The 14,531-nt window shown below is 42.1% G+C and overlaps 1 protein-coding gene across 2 annotated transcripts; it reads left to right on the forward strand.

Annotated features, from left to right (window-relative positions):
- The first annotated feature begins 8,064 nt into the window (after window positions 1-8,064).
- On the forward strand, window positions 8,065-13,863 carry LOC132497338 (zinc finger and SCAN domain-containing protein 9-like). Of its 2 annotated transcripts, XM_060110454.1 has the most exons (4): window positions 8,065-8,457; window positions 8,640-8,787; window positions 11,800-11,883; window positions 13,301-13,863. In XM_060110454.1, exons 1-4 carry the CDS (start codon window positions 8,065-8,067, stop codon window positions 13,861-13,863), a joined length of 1,188 nt encoding a protein of 395 aa, XP_059966437.1. The 2 variants fall into 2 exon arrangements, with proteins under 2 accessions (XP_059966437.1, XP_059966438.1); XM_060110455.1 differs by lacking the exon at window positions 11,800-11,883.
- The last annotated feature ends 668 nt before the right edge of the window (window positions 13,864-14,531 follow it).

The raw sequence follows: 14,531 nt of genomic DNA on the forward strand, positions 1-14,531 counted from the left end.
AACTCCTTCGCTTTGAAATATAACTCACTCCTTGAAGCTGAATGACTATATCATTATGTCGGAAAGGAGTGTTACCCAAAAAAAGGGGGAGAGATGAGCTCCTTCAAGTCACTTACCTGAGAGGCAAATGCAAAACTAGACCCAAAGGTCGCATCGAGATATGAACTCCGATCATCAGATTCAAAGCCCATAATGCTAACCGTTACACAGCAGGACAGTTACCTGGCGGTGTTTACGGTGATGTTTAAGTGAAATGAACTAGCGGCCTCGGCTGCGGTGGAAAGGGCGGCTCCTGAGCTCCCACTGCCCCGGCGGAATCCCCCGGCCTCCGCCTTGCGCTCTCTCAGTCCGCTTTTTTGCTCCAAGTCCAATTCTTTCGTTTCTTCATTCTCTTGCATCTCCAGTTACCGCGAGTCTTCAAATAACCTGGCTGGAAGAGCGAGCCTGTCGAAATGGCGGCGATGCGGTGCCCCCTCCCGCTCCACTTTCAATCCTGAGGTTCGCTGTTCTCTTTGGGGTGAGTTCCTGAAACGCTCTCGGTCGCCGGGCACAGCCCGTGGTGGCCGGAATGTTCGTAACCGCAAATGCAGGTAAAACTAAAAGATACTACCCGAATCAACGCTATGCAGAATAGTTTTAAGAACCTGGTTGCAATGTGTATGTATTTCTAGAAAATATAATATACCGAAACAACTTTAGAAAAAATAGAAAATCCGAGCAGACCAGTTACAATTGAAGACATAAAGTTGTCAACAAACTACCCCCGAAAAAATATCAGACATAAGTTTCACAGGTGAATTTTAATAAACTAGTTACAGAACAGATAATTCCAATGCATTTAAAACTGTTCCAGAGTATAGATAAAGAAGAGAATTTTCGGTCTTGGAAGGCGGGGTGGGGAGGGAGAACAATCCAAATAATGATCTTGAAACCAAAACTGATTACCAAAAAGAAAACCATATATTCTTATTCTTATTTGTGCTTAGTCCTAAATAAAATAGGAGCAGAATCCAGCAGCACGTTAGAGTAAATCATTTACTATGGCAAAGTGGAGATGAGCATGAACATTGTCTAAAATTTTCAGAGCTTTAAACACAATTCACCATATTAGCATATCTAAGGAGAAACAGCATATATGCATTTAATACATGTGGGGATGGTATTTTATTATGTTAACATCCATTTTGATATATTAAAATTTTTAAATAAAAAGAATAGATAGTTCCTTATTTAACGTGATAAACATATCTAACTAACATCAACATCATCCTGCTTTTCAGAGAAAACATTTTATGCCTTCTCTTTGAAGCTAGCTAGCAACATGTTAGAAAAATGTCCATTCTCACTACTATTATTTTATATTATTCTGGAGGAACTAGACAATGCATTTAACAAGAAAAATAAATGAATTTGAAAGAAAGAGTTAAAATTATATGAAGGTATCCAAGGATTTGATAATAAAATTAAATATATTTATAAAAATAAACAAGAGAAATCAGTTGCCTTCACACACACACACACACAACATGAAAGACCCCCATTTACAATAGCAACAAAAGAGATAAAACGTTGAGAAATAAACTTTCTTCAGTTTTTATTCATTTGTTTTTTTAAGATTCCACATATAAGTGATAATATTATAAATATAAATATAATATAATATTCCATTGTGTATATATACCACATCTTCTTTATCCATTCATCTGTTGATTGACACTTAGATTGCTTTCACATCGTGGCTATTATAAATAATGCTGCTATGAACATTGGTGTGCATGTATATTTTTGAATTAGTGTTTTCATTTTCTTTGGACACATACCCAGGAATGGAATTCCTAGCTCATATGGTAGTTCTATTTTTATTTTTTTGAGGAACCTCCATACTGTTTTTCGTAGTGGCTGCACCAATGCACATTCCCACCAACAGTGTATGAGAGTTCCCCTTTCTCCACATCCTCTCCAACATTTGTTATTTACAGACTTTTTGATGATAGCCATTCTGACAGGTGTGAGGTGATATTTCATTGTGGTTTTGATTTGCATTTCTCTGATGATTAGAGATGTTGAGAATATTTTCATGTGCCTGTTGGCTATCTGTATGTCTTCTTTGGAAAAATGTCTATTCTGGTCTTCTGCTCATTTTTTAATCAGGTTGTTTGTTTTTTGATATTGAGTTGTATGAGCTGTTTATATATTTTGAGTATTAACCCATTATCAGTCATATCATTTTCAAATGCTTTCTCTCATTCAGTAGGTTTCTTTTCGTTTTGTTGAGAAATAAATTTAAGAGCAAATTACAAGATCAATAGTAAGAAAACTTTAAATGTTGTTGACTGAATCAAGATATGGAGAGGAAGGCATATCAATTTTCTCTACATGTTAGTCTAGGTGTTTAATATAATGCCAATAAAAATTAACATAGAATTTTGTTTTCAGACTGGATAAACAGCTTCTAAAGTTTATGTGAAAAGTAAACAAGCATTAGTAGTCAGGAAAATTCAGAAAAGAATAACAAAGAAGACACAGGCCTTTGGGGTTTTAAAACATATTACAAGCTATAATGAATAAAACATTGTAGTATGAACAGGATAGAAAAATCCAAGAGTAGGCACAAATATTTAAGAATTTGATAAAAATGGCATTTCAAGTCAGTGGAGAAAAGATAGATCATTCAGTAAATGGTACTGGGACATCTGGGTAGACATCTAAAAAAAATTAAGTGTAATCCACACCTCACATTTTACAACTAGGTGGTTCAAAAATTTAAAAAGGAAAAAAAAACCATAAAATTCCTAGCAGAAACCACATGAGAATTTTCCTTTATAGTCTTGGCACAAGGGAGGCCTTTCTTGAAATCACAGGAAGCATAAAGGATTAGTAAATTTACTTTAAAATTTAAAATTTCTGTGTAACTAAAATGAGCATGAACTAGAGTGGAAAAATTCCAAATTACCACTACGGGCTAATTTCCCTAATATAAGATGATCATGCAAATCAGTATAAAGACCGTCACAAAAGGAAAAAGGGAAAGGGTATGAAGACAAACTTCACAGAAAGAAAATGTACATGAATATTAATTTATTCAATTTTGTTCATATTTAAAGAAATGCTAATTAATACTACAATAATATACCAATTTTTCTTATTTTGGCAAAGATCAAAAAGTTTGATGAAAATTGGGGGTGGTATCACTTTCAGATATTATTAGAGAGCTGCAAATTTTCATAACTATTAATACTTTTGAGGGCAATTTAGTAGTCTATATACATACGTGCATATATTCTTTGACTCAGAAATTCTACATCTAGGAATTTACCCTAGAGATATATCATACATGAGTAAGATGATGTATGTATGAAACTATTTAATTTAGTATGGTTTATAAATAGAAAATAATTGGAAATAATCTAATTGCTCATCCATAGAGGACTGCCTAAAAAAAAAAATCTACATGATGAAATATTATACAACTGTCAAAAATAAAGAGGTAAATCTATGTCTATGGCTATGGGAAAAACTCCAAGATATATTGTTAAATTAAACAAGCAAAATGGGGAGCTGTATGCATAATATTCTACTATTTGTATAAAATAATGGAGATAACTTATAAATAAATATTTGCTTCTATATGTATAAAATATCTCTGAAGACCTACAGAAGAAATCAAAGGTTTTGGCTGTTTCTAGGGGATGAAATTAGGTGACAGGGGGTAGGAGTAGGATGGAAATTTTTATTAAATAGTTCTTAAATTTGAAAATGTTTAAATAGACGGGGGGGAGGAGAGGGAGAGAGGGAGACTAGTACATATCCAGGATCCCTTATCCACAGTTCCAAAATCTATAAAATTCTGAAAACTTTTTTCTGCCATGAATTTGGCACTAAAACTCATCTGAGGCAAATCTCGAAGTGAACTGAACTCGGATTTTTTTTTTTTATAGTCTTAAAAAATCTGAATTCTGAAACATAGTTACTCCCAAAGGTTTATGTGTAATGAACATCATATACTCACCTACATTTATAAGTATTCATTTTGCCATATTTGCGCTCTCTCTCACATACTCTCTGGCTGAAGTATTTGATAGCAAATTATAGACATCATGATAATACCACCCTTGAACACTTCAGTTCCCATCTCTAAAAAATAAGAACATTTTACAGGACTTCCCTGGTGGTCCAAAGGTTAAGACTCTGTGCTCTCAAAGCAGGGGGCACAGGTTGAATCCCTGGTTGGGGAAATAAGGCCCTGCATGCCACACAGTGCAGCCAAAAAAAATAAAAAATCTTAAAAAATAAGGACATTTTCCTACAGAACTGCAATACCATTGTCAAGCTCAACAGAAGAGAAAAGTCAAATGGAGTTGTTTCAGTGTATTCCCTTTTGTACTTTTTGTATTTTGAATCTGTGGCTCTATAACTTATTCAATAGATAATACAATTTTAAATTAGAAACAAATTGGATGAGACCTTTAATACATAAAATTGACCAGAAAGCTATGGGATCTGTCAAGGCATCATTAAAGGACAGGAAAGGATTCACAAGTATCCAATTAATAATAGAGATTGAGGGGAAAATCATTTCATTTTAATGTCCAACTAATTTGGGGCTGGTGTGCATAGAGCTTTCATCAAGTCAGTACTGGCAAAAGCATGGTAGGCACAGAAAGCCAACCCAAATCCAACACAAGTGTCTATTGCTTTGAAGTAAGATTTTGTTAGATCTGTCATAGAGAGTCCAATGTAATCAACTTGCCATTAGGTGACTGGCTGTTCCCACTGGGATATTACACCATATCTAGGGTTTCGGATTTGTTGTGGCTCAACAGTGGTGGTGTCTTGATTAGCTTTAGTGAAAGAAAGGCTTTTTTTTTTTTTGAGACTATGCACATCCTTTATCATGGTAGTTATGGTCACCATGTTCAAAAGTTCCATGATCAAACACTGAGCTGAAAAAACAGTTGCTGACATCCATAGAGCAGATCAGTGTACCCACTTGCTTACTGAAACCTCTTACATGGTGGGTTAGTGAAGATTTGTATGGGACACAAATATTTTTACACTTGAATCTAACCACATACCAGCTAGTTCCCTCAATCTCTGTGTTACCAATCCTCCAAAACATTTTCTCCTCCTTCTCCTCCTTCTTCTTTTTTTGAGCTTACGACATAACACACAGTAAAGTCAGTATCCCAATATGCCTGTTTCCAGATTCAGGTGACCCTCAATCTTTTTAGTAAGGCATGTAGTCAGCATTTCCTGTTGTCTCTGAGCTAATGGCATTTTAAATATTTTGAGTAGAAAGTCCCAATTCTAAGTTAAAAATAATCCCTTCTGTACCAAGACACTCATCAAGGTACTGCTATAGGGGAATCTTCCTCCAAACAGACAAGTGGGAGCCAGTCTTTCTCTGGACCACAAGGAAGTTCAATGTGCTGTCCACTTGACCCTAGAGTCTAACCGGCCTGAGTCCTATAGTTGACCTACTTAACAAGCACACATAAACCAGTTAAAGAGCCTAATTAACTGTTAGTGAGATATTTGAGAGCATGAAAACCGTGTTTACTTGTCACAGATAGGCATCAAAAATGGAAGAGAATAACACATTTAAATCCCAAGAGAAGTTGAGCATTTACTCCCATTTTATAGTTTTTAGGAAAGTTGTACTGAGGGCTTTGCAAGTGAGGTATGCTGGAGAAAATGATCAGGATTGGGGGCAAGTTTTCTTCATGCTGGTGCTCTTAATACATAGTTATTGGATATTTGGAAGAAACTGAAGTAAAGATGAAGCTTGAGTTTATTTAATGACCTCAGACGGCTAGGTTGCGTAAAACAACTAAAGAAATTTACACAGTTACAGTTTTGTTGTTAAAATGCATCATGGGGGCTTCCCTGGTGGCGCAGTGGTTGAGGGTCCGCCTGCCGATGCAGGAGACACGGGTTCATGCCCCGCTCCGGGAAGATCCCGCATGCCGCGGAGCGGCTGGGCCCGTGAGCCATGGCCGCTGAGCCTGCGCGTCCGGAGCCTGTGCTCCGCAACGGGAGAGGCCGCAGCTGTGAGAGGCCCGCGTACCGCAAAAAAATAATAAATAAATAAATAAATAAAATCTATCTGGGGCCCACACACGTAACGAATTCTGATTATGTGATTCACCGTTGAAATCGAACCGAACGCCCTCGAAATCGGCGGCTGGTTCCAGGTGAGCCACGCGCAGGAGGTAGGAAACGAGACACTGAATCCTAGACCGGCCGGAAGTGCCCGTGCGCAGTGGGCTGGCGTCTTCCCCGCAGGGCCATTGTTCCCGGCGCGCTCCTCCCAGCGTCGGGGCTGGAGCCCCCAACCTCCTCACCTTTTCCAGGTCCGGTGAGTCATCCCGGGAACCGGGGTTGGGTGGGTGTGCCTGAGAAAGGGGTGTGGAAAGTGAGCCTCGGCCCCGGGGAGGGCGGAGTGGGGGGAGGGGGCGGTGGTCGTGCTCCGCGTTCCTGGAGCTGTTCCGTCACCTGGGCTGGGGGGACGTTAAGCGGGAGAGGTCTCGGGGAGGGTCACCGCGGTGAATAACGGCAGCAGGATTAGGACTCAGGGCAGGAAACGCCTGGAGTCTGGGGAAATATCCTCGGGGACAAGGAAGTTAAAGACAATTTTGTAAAGACTTTTTGCAGCCTTCCTCGTGGAGAGCCAGTGTCTATACACTCTAACTCTTTGGTTCTAAAAGCAGATGAAGGGGCGTTGAATGGACCGCTTGTCAAGTGCAGAATGTGACATTTTCCGATTCCCTTTCCCTTAGTTCATTGATTCTCAAACCTTGGAGTGCGTACAAATCCCTGAGGAGCCTAGAAATTAAAGGTACACAATCAGGGCTCCCTGCTCTTCCCCTCCCACCCCTAAGCCCCTGATTCCGATTTCCTAGCTAGCTGTCTGCCACAGGGCCTGTCAAGCTGGAATTCAGCTTCTGGTCTGCACTCCTGACTCTTTGGAGACACTCAGTCCTCTTGGGTCTCAGGCACTGCCTGGATATGAGCACACTTTTCTCTTGGGCTTCTGTGGATTCTTAGGACTGTCTGCACAAAGAATTTGACCTTAAGAAACTTACTTAACTTCCCCTGGCCCCCATTTCTTATCTAGTGAAATAGTGATTGTAATCAAACCTCAGAGGGTAATTGTGAGGATTAAATATGGTCTTGTATCTGAAAGCATGTTGTAGACTGTTGTGCAGTGTTGGCTGCTACTCTTAGGAAGCAGCAGAGCAGTGTGGAAAGCTCACAGGACTTGGAGTCGACCTAAGCTTTCCTTTCTGTAAATTTAGTAAAAATGAAACCAGCCTTAATGGTTGTTTTGAAGATTAATTTTAAAAACTCAAGTAAAGATTTCAATAAAAGTTAGTTCATTTAGTCAAAGACAAGGACAACAGGGACTTCCCTGGTGGTCCAGTGGGTAAGACTCCGTGTTTGCAATGCAAGGGGCCCGGGTTCTATCCCTGGTTAGGGAACTAGATCCCCCCCCCGCAACTAAATGATCCCCCGTGCCACAAATAAGACCCAGCACAGCCAAATAAATAAATTAAAAAAATTATTTTTAAAGGCAAGAACAATATTTCCATTTATTCTTTCTCTAATTTGATTTTTATACAGTGAGTCTGAACTTTTTAACCATTCTGAGTGATCTGTATGGCCCTTAATTCCTCCGTGAACTCTGTATGGTATTATTGTTATTTCTTTTTCACATTAAAAAACTGAGATTGAAACAAGATAAGAAATTGGCACAAGGTCAAACAACTAGTAAAAGTTAGAACTGGAATAAAACCTAGGTCTGGGTAACTTGAAAACCTATGCTTTTTGTACATTATGACCTTATATTTTCCACTATTCTCATCTTTGGTCACCAAGTCACTTTACTTTCAGTGAAGAGCTTTAGGTGTATGACAGTTGCTTATATTATCAGTTTTTTTATCATTAACTATTGCCATTTTTCTACCTAAACAATGATTTTTACTGCTTAGGAGGGAACTTCCAAAGGTGTTTCTAAAACATAGCTCCAGCTAGAGGGTGCCTTTTAAGCTGTTCAAGGTCAAAATGAATACAGACTCCAAGGAGGTTATATCCCTGGATGTTCAAGCTCGTGATGTTTGGGAAGAAAGTCACCTCCAAATGCAGGAATCCGGACTGAAACACAGTAATCCACTGGCAAGAGAGATCTTCCGAAGGCGCTTTCGACAGCTCTGCTACCAAGAGACCCCTGGACCAAGGGAGGCTCTCACCCGACTCCGTGATCTTTGCTACCAGTGGTTGAGGCCGCATGTGAGCACGAAGGAGCAGATTCTGGACCTGCTGGTGCTGGAGCACTTCCTGTGTATCCTGCCCAAGGAGTTGCAGGGCTGGGTGCAGGAGCACTGTCCAGAGAATGGGGAAGAGGCAGTGATTTTGCTGGAGGATCTGGAGAGAGAGCTCAATGAACCACAACATGAGGTAGGAAGGGAGATTCGCCAGGGAAAGAGTATATGTAGGTCACCAAGGACCTTTGTGCCCTCTGCTTTGTATCCTCTTGACTTTGCTGATTAAATAAGACTCAGCTTTCTGCTTCTCTCTGGGAAATGTTTCTTTAGACAGTTAATTTCTTCAGAAGTCAAATCTTGTCTCTTTATTTCTAGATGCTAGCCTACAGACACCGACGAGAAGTCCTCTCTAAAGAGACAGTTTCTCTAGGAGAGCAGATGTCACTGGGCCTTCAGTCCCAGCCTAAGGAGCCCCAGCTCACATGTGACCCTGCTCAGGAGCCCCACCGTATTGGAAAGACAGGTGAGGGACAGGATTTATCTGGTGTTGAACATATCCCACCTGGTCAAGTACAAACCAACAAAAAAACAGAGTTGGGAAACCAGGGGGTCAGAAGACGCTTTACCAGCAATGTTCAGTGCTTCCAAGTGCCTAGTGTGCTTGTCTTTGTCCCGATCCCCTGCATACAGTCTTCCCCTGGTACCATCTTGGAAGCTCTCTTGTCTCCTGGCACGTGGTACATTAGGAAGACTTTTAGGAATCACTGTGGAGCACAACTTTAGAGAATGGGCTTCAAGGTTTGACAGACAGGCTCATATCATGGCTTTGCCTCTTGGAAGCTGCTTGTACCTGGGCAGGTTACTTAACTGGTTGATCAAGGTTTCTTCCTCTGAAAAATGGGGTTAAGAATAGTATTGTCGGGCTTCCCTGGTGGCGCAGTGGTTGAGAGTCCGCCTGCCAATGCAGGGGACATGGGTTCATGCCCCAGTCTGGGAAGATCCCACATACCACGGAGCAGCTGGGCCCGTGAGCCATGGCCGCTGAGCCTGCGTGTCCGGAGCCTGTGCTCCGCAACGGGAGAGACCACAGCAGCGAGAGGCCCGCATATCGCAAAAAAGACCCCAAAAAAACCCGAGAAGGTGTGAGCACCAGCCACAGGCCCTGCCCCTTTCAGGGCCAGGAACCAGGGAGTGACTCCTTACCTTCCCTCAGAGTGGGGACACACTGTTGCACCTGCTTCTAGGCTGAGGTGCCAATAAAAAAAAAAAAAAAGAATAGTATTGTCTTAGTCTGCTCAGGCTGCTGTAACAGAATATCACAGACTGGTTGGCTTAAACAACAGAAGTTTTTTTTCTTATAGTTCTGGAGGCTAGAAATTGAAGGTCAGAGTGCCATCAGAGTTGGTTTCTGGTGAGACCTGTCTTCCTGGATTGTAGAGAGCGGCCTTCTTGCTGTGTCCTCACATGGGCATTCCTCTCTGCATGTGCCTGTGGAGAGAGGGAAAGAGAGACAGAGAGAGAGTCAGAGAACACTCTGGTAGTTCTTCCTCTTCTTCTAAGGACATCAGTCCTATTGGATTATGGCCCCACCTTTAATTACCTTAATTATCTCCCTAAAGGCCTTATCTCCAAAAACAGGGCTTCAGGGCTTCCCTGGTGGTGCAGTGGTTAAGAATCCGCCTGCCAATGCAGGAGGCAAGGGTTCGAGCCCTGGTCTGGGAAAATCCCACATGCCGTGGAGCAACTAAGCCCATGTGCCACAACTACTGAGCCTGCACTCTAGAGCCCGCGAGCCACAACTACTGAGCCCGTGCGCCTAGAGCCCGTGCTCCGCAACAAGAGGAGCCACCGCAGTGAGAAGCCCGCGCACCGCAACGAAGAGTAGCCCCCACTTGCCACAACTAGAGAAACCCGGGTGCAGCATCGAACACCCAATGCAGCCAAAATAAAATAAATAAACAAAAACAGGGCTTCAACATATGAATTTGCAGTGGGGAATGACACAGTTCAGTCTATAACAAAAATGTACCTCAGAAGGTTGTTGTGAGCATTGAATACAAACAATTTGTGAAAAACACTTGGCATGCATTATGCTTAATATATAGTAACTGGTCTTATCAGAAATTACCAGTGCCACCCTTGTCAATTTGGGTTTACACTTGCAGTCAGAAGAGATGAGATATGCTTAGTAGGTGGCAGACTGGATGAGAAAATCCAATGGAATAGACTTTGCCATTTCCTTGTATGCAGTCTCCTTAGTGGTGTCAGTACTGGGCACCAGTGGGTATAGTAGTGGGCACTTCCCATTCTAGCTCTCCCTGCAGCATTTGGCTCCAAATTCTGTCTAATTTCCCACACATAACATCACAGCCTCTTTCTGACTTTGTTACGCTTCTGGTAACCCATCTACAGCAGAGGTTTCCTGTTTTCATTTTCACTTTACCTCCATATGTATCAAAGTCACAGCTTTTCTTGCCACTGTGCCTCCTACTTCTATTTATTTCATTTATCCTACCAGTCATACAGTTATCATGGATTTTGGAACACATCTCTTGATTTAAATTAAAATTATATTTGATGAGTAAATTCTGTGCACACTGCAGACCTTCCTCTGACTCCCATGACTTCATCTTATTAAAATTCTTTCTGGTTTCATTTTCCCCCTTTATGAGCATCTTTCCAGTGAGTTCCTTTGCTACTTTCTTCCTCCTCTCCCCATAGACTTGGATTTTTCATTTTCCATCTATTTTCTCCTTTCTTCTACTTTCCAAACTGCACCTAGAACCCTGCTGAGAACCCTTCTTCCAGGGTACATCTGAGTAAGTCTATTCCCCCATCCATCCATCTAGTCATTCATTCATTCAACAAATATTTATTAAGCATCTACAGTGGCTACAGGAGAGTATCCAGAGGGCATCTACAGATCAGAGAATTCTCCCTATAGGACTATCAATGCAGGTGTGTGTTATACATTTAGGACAAGTTTATTTTGTAAAGTAACATAGTGTTTGGGATTAAAAGGACCAAATAGAAGTTCCAGCTGTTTGGTTTTTTAACCAAGCAACATTTAAAGTTACTTTATATCACCAAGTTTGAATTTCGTTTAGAATTCATAGTGATAGTAAAAAAATTCCAAATAATGCATAAGTTTACATAGTAAAAAGTAAAAGTTCCTCTAAGTCCAACTCCCCAGGAGTAACCACTCTTGTCAAATTGCTGTATATTTTCCAGACTTTTTTCTAAATAGTCTGTCTAGCTATATGTCTGTCTTCCTTTTTATTTTTTTCCTAGTTCTTTTTTTTTTCCTAGTTCTTTAAAGAAGTGGGATAATAGCATCAGGGGGGTTTGTGGTGAATTAGTTTGATAATGTATGTGAAAGTGCTTTGTAAGTCATGGAAGGCTATATAAATGATTATTATTAAAAGGTGAGAAATGTCTTCATTTTTATATTCTACCCAGTTCCTTTGTGCATTTCAGATATAAATGTGAAGTTTGGGCAGCAGTACTGATCTCACTTGTGACCCATTCTCTGCAGGCACATCTCTGTTTTGCAAACCTGTTGTCATCTCCCAGCTAAAAGGAGAAGAACCATGGTCTCACCCCAGAGGAGTCCTAAGAGGTACCTATCCAGGTGTGTGAGGGACAGTGCAGTTAGATGTGGGAGAAAAAGCCAGATGTTGGTCAAAGGAGGGGGTTGGGGACAATTTTCCTTGGGCTTTTCTGGGTTGCAAGGTGGGAATCACACCTGGGGAACCCTAAGAATTCCACAGCAGCTGCTCTCTAACGTTTAGACAGTTTGGGTCTGTTTGTCACCATTCTCACCTTCAACTCCTCCAAGCAGAGAGGGTCTAATTGGGTTGGTTGGACACTGTCCAACATGAACCAGTCCTACAGGCAGCCTTTGCCTCAGTGCTGGTCCCTGGGCCAGTCAATTGAGGCCATAGTAATAGCACTGATTTCAGTCCTTTCTCTTTTATTCATTCAGCAAATATTTATTGATCAGCCACTATGTGCCAAGCTTGCTTCTCAGGGAATAAACCAGAAAGATACTGTTTCCGTGGGGATGAGATTGTAGCAAGGGGGAGACAATAAGCATATAAATAAGGAGATGATATGTTAGGAGGTGGTGTTATGGAATGAAGCACAAATAGAATTGCCCAAGGGGGATTATGACTGCTATGGATGGGGCACACAGATTGTAGGGTTTTTTTTTTTTTTTTGAGGTACGCGGGCCTCTCACTGCTGTGGCCTCTCCCGTTGCGGAGCACAGGCTCTGGATGCGCAGGCTCAGCAGCCATGGCTCACGGGCCCAGCCGCTCCATGGCATGTGGGATCTTCCCAGACTGGGGCACGAACCCGTGTCCCCTGCATTGGCAGGCGGACTCTCAACCACTGCGCCACCAGGGAAGCCCAGATTGTAGTTTTAAATAGAAGAATTAAGGTGAGAATTGAGCAAAAACTTGAAGGAAGTGAGAGAGTGAGGCTTGCTGTTATCTGAGGTCCAAGCTTTCCAGAAAGAGAGAAGCGCTAGAGCAAAGGCTTTGTGCTGGGGATGTACCCGGGATGGTTATGGATTAGAAACATAAAGTACTGCCTGAAGCACCTAGAACAGGAGAAGCTCAGCACTTGTTCCATAAATGACTGAATGAATGAATGTATACATGAGGTCAGTTTCCTTGGAAAGGGTCACTTGGAGGCTCCCTGCCTCACAGAGGGGAGGGAGTTCCAGGGAAGACTCCAAAGAAGCCACTCTGATCCTGACCCTTCTCTTCCCATGAAGAAGTATAAAAAAAATTCTCTCCAGGCCCCATCCATGTTGGGGTGGACCAAGCTGCATTTCACCAAAGAGGGCAAACCTCCCTCATTACCTAGAGGAAGGTGTTAACACACTGGCCCTTCTGCTTCTAACCTCCTCCCTACTCTATGACGTAGAGTGACATCAGGATAGAAGCACCTTGCATTTCTGTGCACATAGTGACCCTCCTGTCACTAGGCTCAGGGAACAAGTGACATTTACCTGGTCTTTTTTATTTCAGATGGAATGACCAAGACTGAGGACAGAGAGGTGTCCATGGTGCTAAGGAAAGACTGTCCTAAGAGAGTGGAACCACATGGGAAAATGTCTTACGGACAGACCTGGGAGATATCACAGCAGGATCCACGACACAGAGAAGTTGGTGACCACAAGGGTGGGGTAGAGAGGTACTGGGGAAACCCCTTAGGAGCCGGACCATACAGATGTGAAGAATGTGGGAAGAGCTTTGCTCAGAGCTCAGATCTTGTTCGACATCAAAGAGTTCATACTGGAGAAAGACCCTACGAATGTAATGAGTGTGGGAAAACCTTCAGTCGGAGTTCGGGTCTTTTTAATCACCGAGGAATCCACAATATTCAGAAACGGTACCACTGTAAGGAGTGTAGGAAGGCCTTCAGTCAGAGTGCCGGTCTCATCCAGCATCAGAGAATCCACAAGGGAGAAAAGCCCTATCAGTGCAGCCAGTGCAACAAGAGCTACGGTCGGCGTTCATTTCTCATCGAGCATCAGAGAAGCCACACGGGAACGACCTCACCATTGCAACAAATGTGGGAAAAGCTTTAATCGCCACTGCAACCTCATCCGCCATCAGAAGATCCACGTGGTGGCAGAGCTGGTCTAATCCAAGCTGTGTGCAAGTTTTCCAAATCACTGGCCAAGTCGTACTGGGTAGGTCAAGACTAGAAAATGCCTTTCTTCCTGTCTCCACTAAGTGTATTTTGGTCTGGGGACATTCAGAGAGGCAGGTTTGGGTTTTTGAAGCTGCTACTTTCCTTTTGGTTCCTTCGCGCCTTCCTGTTTCTTACTACCCCCATCTCTCTTATTTATTCTCTTTGAGATGGCTGCTAAACTCTTCTAATAATGTAATAAATGGCACTGCTGTAGCCAACATGCCAGGAAGATCTGTATCTGTGTTTAATCCCTAAAGATCCCATAGAGCTCTGCTGATGTTTTACAGTAAATGGGTCTTTGGTGTTCCCTGTGTCTAGTACCTGCATAGTAAACAGCTTTTGTGCCGACTGCTTCCCTCTGACACCTGTGTGATGCTCCCCTGGGATAGTGACCAGCACTGGCTGGGGCGTTGCTGTTTTTCAGAGTGCTTCCACTTACTTAACCACAGCTGGTCCTCACAACAACCACACAGGGAAATGAGTATTATCATTATCCTGTTTTACAGATGAGGAATTGCAGATTCACAAAACCCAAGCCCCAGCACCAAGGCTTAAACCCTG

This window comes from Mesoplodon densirostris, chromosome 10 (assembly GCF_025265405.1).
Source record: "Mesoplodon densirostris isolate mMesDen1 chromosome 10, mMesDen1 primary haplotype, whole genome shotgun sequence".
NCBI lineage: Eukaryota > Metazoa > Chordata > Mammalia > Artiodactyla > Ziphiidae > Mesoplodon > Mesoplodon densirostris.

Bases quoted from the DNA above. Each gene is read 5' to 3' on its own strand.
- LOC132497338 (XM_060110454.1), top strand. From the start codon at position 8,065: ATGAATACAGACTCCAAGGAGGTTATATCCCTGGATGTTCAAGCTCGT. The intron at 8,458-8,639 runs GTAGGAAGGGAG...CTTTATTTCTAG, and splicing joins TCAATGAACCACAACATGAG to ATGCTAGCCTACAGACACCG. The intron at 11,884-13,300 runs GTACCTATCCAG...TTTTTATTTCAG, and splicing joins CCCCAGAGGAGTCCTAAGAG to ATGGAATGACCAAGACTGAG.